Here is a 17,038-nt window from a genome sequence, read left to right as displayed (position 1 = left end):
AAAGTCCTAGTTTAAACAATACACAAGCTACCCCACTCAGTTGCAAACAAACCATTTCTTGCCACCTTGGGCTACCAAGTTAAGTGTTTGAGTGAACAGTTGTAATAAGTGTATACGCAGGGAACAAGGGGAGAAATGCATGCTTCATCTGCATTGGCACAGTAACACACCAAATGGTAATGAAGAGGTCAGAACAATGTTGAGTAAGAAAAATGTAGCAAATTAACTTTTTGACGTACATATGTTAAGATTGACATATATTTATGTACAAAAGAGAATGACACACAGACCCCTTAGGGGGAAAATAGGGGAACAGCAGTCATGCTCACAAACGGGCTAATCTGATTTTTACAGTCGTTGCTCATTTTCTCCATACTGCAAGTGAAAACTCAAATTTTTTATAATACAAGTTAGAAGACAAATGATTCTCAAGTTAATATTGCTAAAACACAATTATTTCTATTAAACAACTGAATATCTATTGGGTAAGGAAATAAGGATTACTGATTAAAAAGTATATAACCTCTGCCCCATGCCAAGACAAATATTTATGAAGGGCAAAGATCATAAATGAATTTTAATTATAGCAAAGTGCTATACCAGAAGCTCCTCAATAGCTCTCAGATTTCTTCAACTCTCTTGCTTTGTAAAATCTTTATTTTTGAGTCAACAGGCCAAACGATACCATATGTGCAAATCTCAAGGGCTGCTTTAAAGGAAAAGTGGCTTCACTTGGGTTGATTCCGGGGAGGGGGGGTAGGCTATGTAGAGTGTGTATACAATGCTCTTCCTTTCCCCAGGTCCAGGCTGAGGCTTATTGTTGGTAAACATGTTTGCTAGCCAGATGGAGCAGCTACAGAAAAACAACAGGAAAGGGGAAAGAGTTGAACCTCCCCTTGCTGACAGAAATAACATTTCCTCTTGGAATTAATTTCCTCTTGGAACTAGTTTCCTCTTCAAGAAATCAGCCATTGGGAATATTCATATATGCAGTTTAGCAATGACGTTTGCCCTGAATGTTGGGTACAGAGTTGACGCCTATATACGCCCCTGCCCCCCACATACAAGGCAGACCAGTCTGATCATGCTCACAGACTCCAAAAAAACATGCAAAGAGCATTAATTGGAAAGTGCACTACACATGTACTGTACACTTGTAGACACGTGACTACTCTTATGTCTGGAAGCCCAGGGCAGGAGTTGTCCTTTTGTTCATTAATCCTAAAATTATAGCTGCCAGCAGACCCACAACATTGCAAGTGGATGTGGGTGGGTGATTACTAAATAAATAGAGTTGCACATGCCCTTCATTAAGTGACTGCCAAAGGAACTTGGAGGAGCAGTTGTGTCTTGGCTTTAGACTGACTCTTGACTGCATAAGGCAACTTATTTTTTCAATTTTAATGGCTTTCAGATTTTCATAGTATTCTGTTTGTTGATATTGGTCAAAATCCTACTAGATACTTTTGCAAGCAAAATCAAGGAAGTTGCTGTGAGTAATTGCAGCTAACTGACAAAGTGTCAGTACATCCTGGGTATGTGATACAGCGCATGACCAACACCATCAATTAGCCACACTAGCTTACAATTCCTACTGTACATGTGTAAATATCCAACAGGTTTGTGGCCATTATGAAGTTTAAAGTGTTTCTCAAATACTACATTTCACCTACATGTATCAAAGATCCAGCTCAAAACAAATTCACCCTCACATCCTTTGCAGATAAAGAATAGCAGGTGTTGGCTATCCTTTATCTTAAAAATCTATCCCATTTGTAAAAAAAATTAAGTAAAAAAATCCTTCTATACACTTAGGGACTTCATCTCAATTCTGTATTAGCCTTGCCCATTCCAAGAGTTTTTTTAAAAAAGCTGTGTACTTCACTGAATGCTTTACAAAGATTTCGGACAATTTAAAGTACAGTAAACAGAAGGTTCCTTTTGATGCATTATACTGAAGTTCATTTAAAACATCAGCTCTTAAAACATTTGTTCAGATTTTAAGCATTTGTTCAGCAGCTGCCAAATGATAAAGGAAATTTTCAGTCGCTGGTGGAAATCGCTTCTGTTTCAGTGCTTCAAAGTTAAGTGATGGCTTCTCACCATCACACAGGACTTCTGTGAATGAGGCTAGGCTTGTCAAAATTTCTTTCGTCTTCAGTGAAATGTCCTGCAAATAAGAACAATGTTGAAGTTAAAAAAACAAGTTGGTATGCCAAATGTCATTACTCACCTCATTTAGCGAAAATGCAATGATGTGAGCATGTTAGCCCTGCCTCCTCCATTGTTACTTTCTGCACATAGAAAGCATTGAGTTTGAAGAAGAGAGGTTCCTGTTCATGTGGAGACTCCATACAAGCAAGAACACTGGAAAGCTACAGCCCTTGTTTACACAGACAGACACCACATCTGCAGGAACTTCTCCTCTACAGATACATTGCTTGCCACATAAAGAAAGTGATGACAAGAAGGGCAGAGCTAGGTACTTCCCCTACCATTTAAATATTAGCAGGTAAGTATTGCCTTACCAAGTCTAAAGAAGCTTCTCATTATTCTTTGAGGCATAATGTGAAGACGTTTTCAGAAGTACCTTCACCACCTTATAGATTCAGCTCTCAAAACAGCAACAGAACCTTACTTCACCCTTCAACAATGCTGAGGTTAGGAGCACTGGACCCCCGGTAGTTAAAAATCTGTATAACTCATTTGCCGCTAGAAACAACTACAAAGCATAAACAGTTGATTAACACAGAGAGAAAGAGAGAAAGGCAGCTAAAGCACAGAAAAAGCCCCAAAGTGCTTACTCCGAGAAAACTGCACATAGGACTGAGTTGTTTTTTCCCAGTTCCAGTGAGACCTCTCATTCATAGTGGCAACTTGAAGCATTCACCATTATGTCACAGATGAGCTTTAGCTTCTTAATAGAGCCACTGCAGCACCAGGTTGAGAAAAGAAGATGGCAATCCAGCTTCTTGTCGCAGTAGCCTTATTCAGGCATTATGTTTTAAAACCATGCACACAGTGCCAGGAATCCACATGGTGTTGAACTACAACTCCCATTATACTTGAGCACAGCTCATACTGGTAGGGGCTGATGGGATTTGACTTCAATACACTTGGTTTTCTCTGATTTCAGAACCTAAGCCAGGTGAGGCCTCGTTAGTACAGTGGTGCCTCGCATAGCGATGTTAATTCGTTAAAAAAAAAACATTGCTATGTGAAACCATCGCTATGCGAAACACCATTTCCCATAGGAATGCATTGAAAACCGGATAATCCGTTCCAATAGGAACGGATTATCTGGTTTTCTCCCCCCCCCCCCACGTGGCTTGGATCTGACCCCCGGTGGCTACCTCAGCCGTGGCTGGACTCCCTAGAGTCCGGCCATGGCTGGGGTAGCCGCTACGGCTCGGATCCAAGCCGCACGGGGGAGGGTGGTGGGATTGGGATGCCTTTCAGGCATCCCGGGCTTGGATCCCACCCGCCGCCGGTTAGGGTAACCGGCGGCGGGTGGGATCCAAGCCCGGGATGCCTGAAAGGCATCCCAATCCCACCACCCTCCCAGCCTGCCCCCACAGCTTGGATCCAAGCCGTGGGGGGACGCTGGGAGCGGACACCCCCCCCACCCTGCAGCCGCCGCTTGAAGCCTCCCTGCGCTGCTTTCCCCAGCCGTTCTCGGACGTCCAGGCGTCCGAGAACGGCTCGGGTAGGCGGCCCGGGCAGGCTTCAAGCGGCGGCTGCAGGGTGGGGTGGGGTGTCCGGAAGGTTTCCAGGCTTTTGCCTGGAAACCTTCCGGATACCCCCCCACCCTGTCCCCGCTGCTGGGAACGGCTCGGGTAGGCGGCGCGGATAGGCTACCAGCTGGGGCTGGCTGGCGCTTCGGAGGGGCCGCGGGAGAGGTCTCCCCGTGGCTCCTCCGAAGCGCCCGCCCGGAGAATGCCTGCAGGCTGGCCGGCGCTTCGGAGGGGCCGCGGGGAGACCTCTCCCGCAGCCCCTCCGAAGCGCCCGCCCGGAGAATGCCTGCAGGCTGGCCAGCGCTTCGGAGGGGCCGCGGGAGAGGTCTCCCCGTGGCTCCTCCGAAGCGCCCGCCCGGAGAATGCCTGCAGGCTGGCCGGCGCTTCGGAGGGGCCGCGGGGAGACCTCTCCCGCAGCCCCTCCGAAGCGCCCGCCCGGAGAATGCCTGCAGGCTGGCTGGCGCTTCGGAGGGGCCGCGGGGAGACCTCTCCCGCAGCCCCTCCGAAGCGCCCGCCCGGAGAATGCCTGCAGGCTGGCCGGCGCTTCGGAGGGGCCGCGGGAGAAGTCTCCCCGCGGCCGCTCCGAAGCGCCCGCCCGGAGAATGCCTGCAGGCTGGCCGGCGCTTCTGAGGGGCCGCGGGAGAGGTGTCCCGCGGCCCCTCCGAAGCGCCGGCCAGCCTGCAGGCATTCTCTGGGCGGGCGCTTCGGAGCGGCCGCGGGGAGACCTCTCCCGCGGCCGCTCCGAAGCGCCCGCCGGGGGCCTATGGGGGAAACATCGCTATGCGAGTTTCCTCCATAGACAGCCTCGCTATACGAGGCACCAATTTCCCCGGGAAAACCCCTCGCTATGCGAATTCATCGTTAAACGAGGCATTCGCTAAGCGAGGCACCACTGTACTTGGAGATCCCCAACAATCTCTAGATAGGGCCAGGAATGATTCCTCCTTGACAACCTGCAGAATTGGGGCCAGTCAGAATTGACAATAGTGAGCTTGATAGACCAAGGTAACTTCCTGTGTTCCTGACATCTGGGGGACTGCAGTTTCCCTAGCTCTGCCTTCAGTCACCTTTAGTATCAGCATTTTCTTAAGATCACAGTATTTTAAGCAACAAAACCTCAGAACATTGAAATTTTCCAAAGATGAGAAACTTCACCTTAACAACTTGACTGTTAGGTTTGTCCGGATCTTCTGCAGACTGAACAATGAGTTGACCGATGTCTTTGTGCAGTTTCCCCATTGTCATTGCCTCTGGGGGTGGGGGTGAGGAAAGAAAGACAGTGCTGTAATTAATTCCAATCTTTCAAGTCTGAAAATTCACAATTACGCGGTTGCAAAGTTTCACCATGCTTTTAGTGTCCCAATACAATTAGGTTTGCAGAACCCTTTTCGCTACCATCTTCTTGCACCTAACGCTATCTTAGTTGTGATGCTTTCTAAGTTACTAACCAGGATTAGAAAAAAATATACTTTCAAAAAACTCAATCCCTGCCCCCCGCCTTTTTTGGGGGGTAATCTTCATTAGCTCTGCCTTCTACTAAGTTTACCTGCATCTTTTTCTAAGCATCTTGCTTGGGTCATTCTGACACAACTTTTGCAATTTTCGCTTTAGCTGGGAATTAGTTTTGGCAGCAAAAGCAACTGCCTTTTACTGTGCATTGTTACTGCAATGCGATAAATATGTTTGGGGAGAGGAATAGGATAGATCTTATTTTGAGACCAAGATAGTTTAAGAGTGGGATAACTCTGGGGTTTCAGCACCTGGCGTGGAGAGCCAGAGGATGGGAGTTCAACTCTCCACTCTGCCTCCTTAACAGGGGCTAGACTTTATGATCCGTAGAGTCCTTTCCAGCTCTGTAGTTCCAAGATTATCATAGATTATACTGTGCAACTTTCCCCCTTTAAGATTAGTCAGCTCCACTAAATTTTTCTTTAACATACTTCTGTCAAAGTACCAATGGAAAATATGAAAAAAGATACAGGACGTTGCCAACAAACCTTTTGCTTGCTGCGAAACAGTGATTTCACTTTCAGCCAAATTCACATAAACATCATACAGATCTGGCCTGTTGCTCACTTCTGAATTGGTAAATCCAGCAATGTAACCTGATCAGGACAAAATATCATGATTACTGAGCAAGAGCATCCTAACTGGAAGTGCTTTAATAAAAACCGACATTCCTGCTTTCAGAAGAGGAAATACATAGATACAATTCCATCCTAAAGATACTAACCATAGACTCTACAGCAGAGGTGGGAAATTGCAGGTTGGCTGATGGCCATCTTCTAATTTGGTCTGCAGTCCTGAACCACACCTGCCCCCCACAAAGCCACTCTTAAAGTTGCTTTCCTCATTTCTCTGTGCCTATTTATTGCTTATTTAAATGTTTTTATATCTTATGTAGTGGTTAAACAGAGTTTACACTTTTTATTTTTGTTTAAAACAGTAGTTCCGTGCCTTAATTATATGAACACATATTCACTTCGATTAAGTATTTCCTGGCTTCCATCCCATTTATTTGGTAGTTGGAAACCAGGAAGTAATCATTTTGAGCCAAGTTTTCCTTAATCAATTAAGGCAATTAAGATACAGGAATGTAATTCTTCATTAAAAAGAAGCTATAAATTACTGTATTTTTCCATGTATAAGACAATACTTTTCTCTAAAATATTTAGATTAAAAATTTAGGGTCATCTTATACACGGAAGGAGGGGGAGGGATCAAAGCACTTTGATCCCTGCTTTCCCCCTCCACTTTCTTCAAAGTGCTTTCTTGTGAGGAAACTGGGAAAGCACTTTCCTCACAATAAAGTGCTTTCTTGCAAGGAAAATGCTTTACTTTCTTGTGAGGAAAGTGCTTTCCCCCTCCACTTTCCACACAAGAAGGTGCTTTCCCCCTCCACTTTATTTGGAAGAAAGTGGAGGGGGAAAGCAGGAATCACTTTGATGAACTGCACTGGTGATTCCTGCTTTCCCCCTCCACTTTCTTCTGATGAAAGAAAGTTTGGGTTAGAAAAGTGGGCGGTATTATACATGGAAAAATATGATATGTCTAGCCACTGCATAAATTAACAGAAATAAACATAAACATAAAATAGCACAAAGCACAAAAACCAACTGAAAAGTGGTGCTATTAATTTTCAGCAATGGATTGTATCTCCTGTTTATGGAAGAGAGGTGGGAGGAGAGAGAGAAGGACGTTAAGGAATATTTGAAGATGCAAAAATTGGCTCAAGAGACTGCATCATGCCAACCTCTGTTCCACAGGAAGATCCTAGGAATATATCAATTATGGTCATATGTATCATCCATTAAAATATTTTGGAAAGGTTTCCTGTCCCCTCAATTCTTCCAGGATGGGGAGGAGATATAGTTAAAAACAATTGATTGCTCTTCACGATAGAGAGATAAGGAGATATTCCTCCATGACTGAGATTTCCAGAGGCTGGCTTGGTACACCTCAGAAAATCACAGGATAGTGACTGAGTCATAAGTCTGTTTGGCAATGTGCAATTAAGGGACACAAATGATGAATGTTATTTCAGTGGTTATGGATTAAAATATTTGCACTGTGTATTAGAAAAGTAGAACATCTGCAAAATATAGCAGAAAGATTTTAAATTATTTATGAAAAATATTTTTATCCTGTCCTTCATCTTGCAATACCAGGTTAGTACACATTTTTCCCCCAAAATCCAAACACAGGGGGGGAAAACCACAATAAACGTGAAAAACAAATGAATGTAAATCAACAGCAAGTTTTAGTTTAAAATGACTGGGAAAACATATAATGCTAGTGCCAGTTAAACCTCCATGAGCTACAAAGCTTATAGCTTTGTTATTTGATACTATGTGGTCTTAACAAGACAAAATATAGTCACTGTGTTAAGTAGTGGTGAATGGCGCCATTTATTATCAGTACCTGGACACATTTTTAATGCTTCCAGTTCACCATCATTCAGATGTACGTATGAATGAAGGATTGACCAGTCTTGCCGATGCCACACTAAAGCTGGTAGAGCCCTTTAAAAAAAATCGACATTATTTTTTAGCAATGTAGTTACTTTCAAGAATATTATTAATGTACTCCCCCCTGAAATGTTTGCAATTGTGTGAGTTGGATGAACAGAACAGCTTCAAAAGTCATGGTTTAAAGATGGCATGTTTTAAATTCACCATAAATTAAGCTAGAAGCAGATAACCTGAATTTTTCAAAACATGCCAAAATCACAAGTCATATAGCTATCTTTTTAAACAAAGTGTTTGTTAAAAAAACTCAATATCTGATTTGTGTGCAAGAACAAGGCAGGATTCGATGGGAAAGAAATAGAAAGTGGCCAGAGATCTCCACCTGGCTATGTGGGAAGAGTGGAAGAAGGCTGCATAAGAGTCCATTTGGGATTATCACAGTCCGTACATATAGTGCTAAACCACAGTTTAGCATTATTTGTGAATTAGACCAACCTTTCCAATTGAATAAATTTGAAAGAAAAGAAAAAAATGTCAAGAATAATTTCCAGGCCTGAGCAGAACAAGCTGTATTAATGAGCTGCCATGATGAACAGGTGTGTAGTAATGCTGAGTCATGATGACTAATGAGCGCTGACACATACATGATGCAACGTCTAATGTGATTGGCCACAGGCAGATGTGTTTAAGTATATATGTGTAAGCCTGTACAGTAGATGTATCTTCCTGTTATGTGATGAATGCTATCCTGTTATGCTGCCAGACTGCACTGCTGTATATATCCTGTAAATACATGATTGGTGTTGGGAGAAGCTGTCTGCGTGTGTGTGATTTATTTGGACTGCCTGGACTGGACATTACTCTGCTGATTCTACTGATTTCCGCAATTTTACGTTAACAAAAAAGCAGGAGCAGCAACAACAAAAAATCACGAAAGCTTAGTAAATCAAAAAAGCAACAATTCAAGATTTTATGACATAGAGTTTTCAAGAATGGGTTGCCACACAGAAAACCTTATTCCTTGTTAAGGATAATCAGTATCTAGAATCGATGATATCAAGAACAGAGCTAAAGTTTTCCCAATATCCTTGCAATACAGTAATGATTACTTGATGTGTTGTAATCCTTTCAGAGTGTTTGCATTAACAGCACGGCTTGGAGATGGGGATGAGCACCACACCCTAGAGTTGGACACGACTGGACTAAATGTCAAGGGGAACCTTTACCTTACTGATAAAAGTGGAAGTAGTAGTAGTAATTCCACTTTTATTACTATTTCCTCAAGCACAAAGGATCTAAACATCATAACAGTGAATCTTATAGGTGACTAATATGGAGATGAATAAAAAACAAATTATGATATTCATGAAATATTGCTGACTCATGGGATATTTGTCCCTTTGTATTTGACAGGTCTGGAGACTGGAGAATATGAAGTGACAAATATTTACCCATTTTTATTCGTCCCTTTGTGCAGGCTGGCTGCTGGAATGGAAACTTGCAGCCAGCCTGCTTTTTAATGTCCCACCAATCAGCTGATGGTTGGGACATTGACAAGCAGGCTAGCTGTGGGAAGGCAAGCCTGAGTTTCAGTTCCTGCAGCCAGCCTGCTTGTCAATTGTCCAGGTGATGGTCAGGACACTGACAAGCAGCCTGCAGGAAGGGAAAACAGGGTCAATTCATTGCTAAATGTGGTGCTCCATTGATTCACCCATTCATCAATTCTGATAAATGACAAATTGCAACAAATCACAATTTTTTCCAATTTATCTCCTCTGGTTGGGATTATAAACCGAGAATTAAATATGTTGAGTACAGGAATGTGTATGGCTAAGTGAGACCAAAAAAGAAAACTGAGCATATTTGGTGAATTTTTATTTCTAGATATGTGCTGTACCTTGTAAACTCCTGGACAGCTTCAATTCTGGGGTGGTATACTACAATTCTTTTCTTTAACATGAGAGCAGTATATAAGATGACCGTTTCCATACCAAACTGAGATATTATATCTAGAACAGAAAGGAGGAGGGGAAGCAGGATTTTAATACAGCAGACTGCTGATAGTGACAATAACACAAAGAAAAAATATTTGCAGTAATTCAAATTGAATAACATGTTATGGGAGAGTTCTTTTATCAAAGGGGTAGGAAATTTGTTCAACACTTAGCAACAGTGGAATCTTTTCTGGAGTTTGGAAAGATAGAGTTTATATTACATTTGTAGAAGAAGTCCTTTATATCCTCTCAGATTTTTCATTTTAAAATCAGCAATAATGAGTTTCATCTGTGTCTTCGTAAAATATGGGAGTACCGTTCAGTTTAAAATAATGCTAAGAAGAATAAGGCTGCAGCTGTCTCTCTTCCATCTTAAGGGCCAGGATGGGCAGCTGCAATACTGTTGAGTTGTTTATTGCATGAGAGGAAAGGTGTTCATGGCTGAGAGGCAGATAAAACAGGAAGCTAGCACTCCAGATTTATGATTGGGAGACCCCTCTCTCCTGTAACAGTTTCTCAAGGACTTTTCAGGGGGACAGAAGCTGGATGTAGCAACATTATCAATTTCACAAGATCCCCCTGAGCTGCCAGGGCAGCTTAGGCTAGTCAATCTGATCTACATCATTAGGGTGTTGTGAGGATTAAAATTGGGAGGACTGTCACGGATATTGCCTCAAAGCTTACCACAGAAAGAGTGAGACACAAAAAGAATAAATTAATAAATACTTAGGCACAATTCACACTTACTTCGATGTACAGTCATGCCCTGCTTAACAATTGCCCCGCATTACGATGAATCCACTTTACGACAATCTTTTTGCAATCGAAAAACAATGTTTTAAATGGGGTTTTTTTGCATTGCGAAGATTGGTTCCCTGCTTCGGGAACCGATTCTTCACATTATGACAATCAAAACAGCTGATCACTGGGTTTTCAAAATGGCCACCGGGTGCTCAAAATGGCTCCCCACTGTGCTTAGGGACGGATTCCTCGCTATACAGGCACCGAAAATGGCCGCCATATGGAGGATCTTCGCTGGACGGTGAGTTTTTAGCCCACTGGAATGCCCTAACCGGGTTTTAATGTGTTTCAATGGGTTTTTTATTTTCGCTTTACGACGTTTTCGCTCTACAGCGATTTTGCTGGAATGAATTAACATCATTAAGTGAGGCACCACTGTACCGGGGGTTGAACAGAAGCAACAGGTTTTGAAAAATAAAATCTCCACACCTTTGATTGAGCCTGCAAGGTAAGCTTTTCTGACATCAAAGTCTTTGCTCAGGAAAGAGCCATTCTCTTCACTCTGGCAGATCCCCTTTGTAAGGACGGATATATAACTCTCCATCATTTTTACTGGACTCCCATACTTCATGTATATTCTGAAAAAGATGACACGTCTCCATCTTTTGACTTTGTAAAAAAAAAGCAAACAAAATTAAGGGAAAATAGTTTTCTCTAGGACCACTAATTTAAGAAACATTCATGGTTCATTTAAACCTAAAACATTTTTACACAAACTTGCTTGTTTTTTACAGCTGATTCAAAATATTATTAAATCATTTATTTCCCACCTTTCTGTCAAGAGACCTTCAAGGCAGCTTACAACATAAAATGTAAACACAATCAGTTTTAAAATTTTCGTAAGATACGTTTGCACAGCAACAAAAAAGTTTTAAAACAGTCAAACAAGATGCCTGGTACAGAAAATAAAATTAATGCAAGGAATTATTTATCCTATGGGCATTCCAGGGCAGTAACACCACATTCTAGGTGCCATAGCTTAGAAACCCTGTCGTGAATTCAAAAAAAAAAATTAGTTTTATAGAACACGCTCTCAACTGTTTAAGAGAAAGATGAAGCACACTCAGAGGTGGGAAAAGGTTTCATAACAAAATTTGAATTAAATTATCCTGAGCCTAGGAATTTGTCTTGACTATCAGCACTGAATGGATCTCACAGTTTTTTCCATACCCACAAAATCCCAATTTCCTCATTGCAACAATACAATTTAGGGTGAGTCTTTTCTGCCTGCTATTGTAAAGCAACTGAGAATGAAAATTCCTTACAGAAATCTATTTAAATGAGCCAGTCATTTGGCACTAGATCCTGATCTACTTTCTGCTTGGCCCAAAATATCCTATATCTAGATCATTTAGTTTAGTAGGGATGAACTGGCCCATGAGTAATTATTCCTTCTTCAATAAGATGCATTATTCTTAGAAAGCTTCTTCCACACAAGGAAGGGAGGTCATTCAACAAGAAACTTCAAATGACTTCTAGGTTGTTGCTTTTTTGTGTGGGGGGGGGAAAGGCTGGTATGGTCTGCGGGAGGTCCAGAGAGACAAAAATTCCTAACTCTCATTAGGTGTTTAAAAGCCTAAGATCAGCACTCCTAATTACACTTAAAAGCAAATCAGTAGTCAACTCAGCTGAAACAGGAATAATAGGATCATAACACCTTATGCTAGATACTCAGCTCCATTCTAGACCAACTGAAGTTCTCAAACACTCTTCTAAGATTTTTTCACACAGGGAATATTAATATAATCCAAAATGTATATCTACAGGGACATGAACAACCATGTGTAAATCTGCTTTCTCCATTCAGAACAACAAGTGGATTAACCAACCAAATGTTCTCAAAAGTGTTCCTGGTATCATTGGTATTAGAGAAATAAAAGAAATATATTGACCGATCAATCATATTGATTTTATCTGATCAACTGTCATAACCTGATTCTGAATTGAAATAGAGCAATTTGTTCTCATGAAAACAGATCCTTTGATTATAGCTGGCATCTGCATATTTATAGACACATTCCTGCACAACTTTCTATATGAAAACAGGTAGAATGCCTCTACCAGGATGGTAACAGCCATGTGCATTTTTTTTAAAAGTATGTATCTTTTAAACAGTGACAATTAACTATTTTTGCAGAAGACAACGGGCCTTTGAATTGGGACCATATTTCTGGCTCTTTAAAAGGTTTTAACCCATCCACTAACCTTTGCCAGTGTACAATAAAACATATCAGTGATACATACCTACAAAGAATCCTAGTGAAGGCTGCATATTTCTCTGGATTAAAGTCTTTGGTAGTCAGGATAATAGAAAAATGGGTCACCTATCAAATACACAAGAAGAAAAAAATAGCTTTATATGGCAATATCTGTCTTTATTACTACAGTATAAGCATATAAAACATACCAATACCAGAAGAAAAAAATCCACCAAATCTCTTTGAAATACAGTAACTAAATCCTGTTGCTTACCAACTACATGCAACTAGAGTAGGGCCAGTGAAGCAATGGGAAATACAGAGGAATTGACTAAATTTCCACAGATTTAATACTGTAATTGGGTCTTACGACATTAAGCAACAGGATTTCAGTCACTAAATAAGACAGTATCAGTAGATTTTATTTTGCTCCATCTTCATATAATAAAGGTGCTTTGATGTATATATCAGGTTGGAACCAGCTACAATCATGCTTTGCAACAGACTCACTGAAATCAACAAAGACTAGAAAAATAGCATCCTCCCTCACCCACCTTGAACACTGGGGTACATTTCAAACGTGGAATAACATGACTCTTCCTTTTGTGTTTTTAATAAACCTGTTATCTGTGCATTTACAGAATATACCTTGCCTTACAGATATATACAGTAAACAGTTAAACATATAAAGAATTAAGGCAATGTTGAATTTCTCTTGTTTAGCAAACATTGACAAACCCCATTTTTTCTCATGTTACTAAGATCAGGACCATTTCTGAACAATGTGCAGGATAAGAGCATTTGATTTCAGCCTCCTCCTTGAGTTTCAAACCTACCTTTTTCAAGGGTGACGGATCTGGAACTTCTATGGTTGAAATATAAAACCATGTCAGTCTGTACTGACCAAATATGAATGTATGCAGCTGTTTGCTTTCATCTGTAAGGCAGCATTTCCTCAATAAGAGATCCCTTAGTTCAATCGTTGTAGAAGGGTAACACCAAACCCACAGAGCATCTCCATTCGTATCTTTTTCTATGGTGGAAAGATGTTGACTGTGAGAATGCCAACAGCAGCAAGGAAGTAAATTGATTGGTTAATCAGATCTATTTGTGGGAATCACCTTAATATACTTGCATTTTACACACAGAGAGATATTGCTTTCCCCCTAAACTTGCAATTTAATGGGATACACTTACAGTATTTGTTAAGATACATCACCCCTTTCATCCAACACACTCAAGGGGATGCATGTGGCTCTCTTCCTTCCTTTTTATCCTCACAACAACCCTGGGTTGGGCTGAGAGAGTGTGTCACTGCCCCAAAATCACTAAGCAAACTTCATGGCCAAGTAGGGATGTGAACTTCCAGATCTGGATCCTGGTCCAAACCCTTTAACCACTGTGCATCACAGTTTTGTGTTATAACCTCTATGTATTATTTACACAAACATAGTTATGCTGACAAATGTTAAGGGGGGGGACATACTAAAAATAATAATAAAAGGGCAAAATATTATGGCACTTTAAAGACTAACAGGTTTGTCTCAGTGTGAGCTTTGGCTGAGCAAAACTGAAACATATCTATTCCTCCTTAAGATGTCACAACATTTTGCCCTTTGCTTCCCACCCCCATTTCTCTTCCCCTTTGATTGTGTCAACATGCCTACAAAGATTAACACAGCTGCTTCACTGAAAACTACAGAAACCTGTGAAATTCAAACTACAGTTTCTCAAACAGCCCTGTTGTGTACAATAAATGTCACCATGCTCTGCTGCCAATGAGCCTGTTTTTATAAAAATGGCCATGTGATCCCTTCCTAGAAACAAAATTACGGGTTAGGCAGTAATTAACTAACAATAATTAAGCAAGGTATTGCCTAACCAAGAACTTTGCTTGTATGAATTAATGCCTATTTTTGATCTGCTGTTGAACAGCTGTTATGAGCCTCCTGAGACAGATTCTACACATACAGGAACCCATTTCCTACTTTCACTCTCCACATCCCTTGTTCCTTGTCTGACTTTTTAGACTGCACTCCTAAGGACAGGGACTATTTTACTGCCTGCATTCTAAGTTACATGTGACCTTTTATTGGCTAAAAAGGATGCACAAATGTATTAAATAAATCTAATACATAAATAGTATGCTCACAAGAATGGTGCAAAAGATACTTCTACAAAGTAATGACTCTTAACAGGTATAGAGAAAGGAAGTTTTTTGAAAGCCAACAGTGAAGACGTGGGGTAGCAGTCTGAAAGGCATTAACAAATATTACAGGTAGGACTGACAACAGAACTGCTGGATAGGTCAGTGGTTCAGGTCTCTGGCTGCAGAGCCAGAAGGTTGAGAGTTCAATCCCCTACTGTGCCTCCTTGACAGGGGCTCGATTTGGTAATCCATAGGGTCCCTTCCAGCTCGGCAGTTCTAAGATTATTAATACGAGGGAATCTCTTCTGGCTGTCTTGATGAGTATTCTTCGGCAGCATAACGGAACATACAGAAACTCGCAACCCCTGAATCAATGTTAATTAATCCCGAACAGCTGTCTCTCCAATCTCCACCAGCCTCCAGCCCTAAGCACAGATTGAAATAAAAGGATGAAACCATCCTCGCCTGTGTATCCTTGATTATCCCAGTCAAAGCAAAGGGCTGGAAATTATTCATCCCGCCTGAGCAGGGAAGAAGAGTCCCCCTTTCCCGTTGCTCCGTCACCGCACGAACTAACCACTATTCTCAAAGGAGGGAGAGGGCATTTCCAGTGGGGTGGCGGGGAGGAAAACGAAGGAGACGAGGCGGCCCCTCCCCTCCGCTTCCCTGCCGGGCGGAGCAGGGGACAACCGGCGGTGTGCTTACCGATCAGCCCCACGCCCAGGAGCAGCTGAGCCTCTGACTCTGCCATCTTCCTCCGCTCCCTCCTCCCGGTCCCCGCCTATTTCCTGAGCGCCCAGCCGGGCCCCATCCAGGCCCTCTTCGTGAAAAGAAAATTGAGCAACACACGCCTCCCGGCTTCCGGTTTGATCGAGGAAACTCCATTTTGCAGAGTGGAGACCGAGCAGGGTATCCGTAGGCGGGCGGGCGGGCTCCTTTCAGCTGAGCTTGGCAGGGAGGAGTTGCTTTTGGGCTTTACAGTGTTTGAAAAACGGTAACGGACGTGGTCGTTAACCTAGATGCATCTTGAGACCTGAGGGATTTTTTTTTTTACAGAATTGGAAGTCGTGTAATCCAGCGGTGTCCATTGTAGGGTCCCCAGATATTAAATTTTACCTATCAAATTCCTGAGGCTTCTGGGAATTGAAGGGCACGAATGCCTAGGTGGTAGCCAGGATAGAGAACCACTGACCTAGTCCAGTTTCTTGCTTGGTGCAAGATTTGCAATGCAGGATGCAAGATTTGCAATGCTTGAATGTCTTCAAGTAAAAAAACTGAAGCAGTCTGTTCTGCTGTTGAACACCTCTTACCATTTAAGAAGTTTCCCCTAATGTTTAGGAAAAATCAGGTTCCTCCTGTTTGCTCCAGTCCTGCCCCCCTGGAACGTGAGAGAACAAACTCAATCCATCTTCTGCACCACAGACCTTAAAATACTGTACTTGAAAAGTGCTCTTATGTCTCCACCTTCTTCAAGCTAAATACATCTTACTCTTTCAACAAGTCCTCATTGGGTTTCTAGTATCACAGGGATCCCATTGGCATTTTGACCAAATCATCCATCTCGCTTACCAAATGACAATTTGAGGAACATACTGTAATTGTAAGCACAATAACCAAAAGTAAACCTGATCATCAAAAGAGGAATTCAATAGTATGTTGTCTTTTGTTTTTTTAATAAAAAAAGGAACCAGGTATTTTCTGTATGAATTACAGTATCTGAAACCTGGATGACAAACTATTTCTGGACAACTCACAAAATCTGTTACTTGTTATTGCTGACTGGAGTTTCTGAGAGTTGGAAGACCAAACCATCCAGAGGACCAAAGCTTCAAACCTCTGATCTAGGCCCATTTCAGCCTCGTTTCAGGACTGATTACTGTACCTGGTTTGAGGATCTCTGCTTTGGAATAAAGATAGAGTGCTTTTATTAATTCTCCTAACTCTCAACACGTTTTAATACCATTCATCACAATAACCTCTAGTTTTCTGGATTGAAGGTGAAGAATTGAGGCAGAGCCTGCATTTTTTTTTTCAAATAGGCTCTAGAATCTGATATAGAAAAACTGTAATTCTTTTCCATGGGAATCATCCTGCAAGGTGCTCGGGGTTTGCTTTTCAACACACAGACCCTGTAAAGGAAGTTATCTAGTATACTGGGAATCAGTATGACACACAATTTAGCTTTTCATCTGAT

General features: G+C 41.8%; 1 protein-coding gene across 7 annotated transcripts; it reads right to left on the bottom strand.

The window, feature by feature from the left end:
* Positions 1-199: 199 nt before the first annotated feature.
* DENND10 (DENN domain containing 10) lies at positions 200-15,693 on the bottom strand. 7 transcript variants are annotated; one of them, XM_020786463.3, is made up of 9 exons: positions 15,550-15,693; positions 13,532-13,728; positions 12,742-12,821; positions 10,927-11,075; positions 9,600-9,711; positions 7,656-7,756; positions 5,732-5,839; positions 4,890-4,984; positions 200-2,170 (listed from the first exon to the last, which is right to left on the bottom strand). In XM_020786463.3, the coding sequence occupies exons 1-9, from the start codon at positions 15,593-15,595 to the stop codon at positions 1,994-1,996; spliced, it is 1,065 nt and encodes a 354-aa protein (XP_020642122.2). In that variant the 5' UTR covers positions 15,596-15,693; the 3' UTR covers positions 200-1,993. The 7 variants fall into 7 exon arrangements, with proteins under 7 accessions (XP_020642122.2, XP_078245738.1, XP_078245739.1 ...); XM_078389612.1 differs by having other exon boundaries at positions 10,927-11,106; positions 15,550-15,654; XM_078389613.1 differs by having other exon boundaries at positions 13,532-13,748; positions 15,550-15,641.
* Positions 15,694-17,038: the final 1,345 nt, after the last annotated feature.

Source organism: Pogona vitticeps, chromosome 3 (genome assembly GCF_051106095.1).
Source record: "Pogona vitticeps strain Pit_001003342236 chromosome 3, PviZW2.1, whole genome shotgun sequence".
Classification (NCBI taxonomy): Eukaryota; Metazoa; Chordata; class Lepidosauria; order Squamata; family Agamidae; genus Pogona; species Pogona vitticeps.
The sequence above is the reverse complement of the archived record's forward strand: the minus strand, read 5'-3'. Positions and strand labels throughout refer to the sequence as shown.

Coding starts and splice junctions, on each gene's coding strand:
- DENND10 (XM_020786463.3), bottom strand. CDS start 15,595: ATGGCAGAGTCAGAGGCTCAGCTGCTCCTGGGCGTGGGGCTGATCG. Junction 12,822..13,531: donor ATCCGTCACCCTTGAAAAAG/GTAGGTTTGAAA, acceptor TGTATTTGATAG/GTGACCCATTTTTCTATTAT. Junction 4,985..5,731: donor TGTTTCGCAGCAAGCAAAAG/GTTTGTTGGCAA, acceptor CCCCACCCCCAG/AGGCAATGACAATGGGGAAA.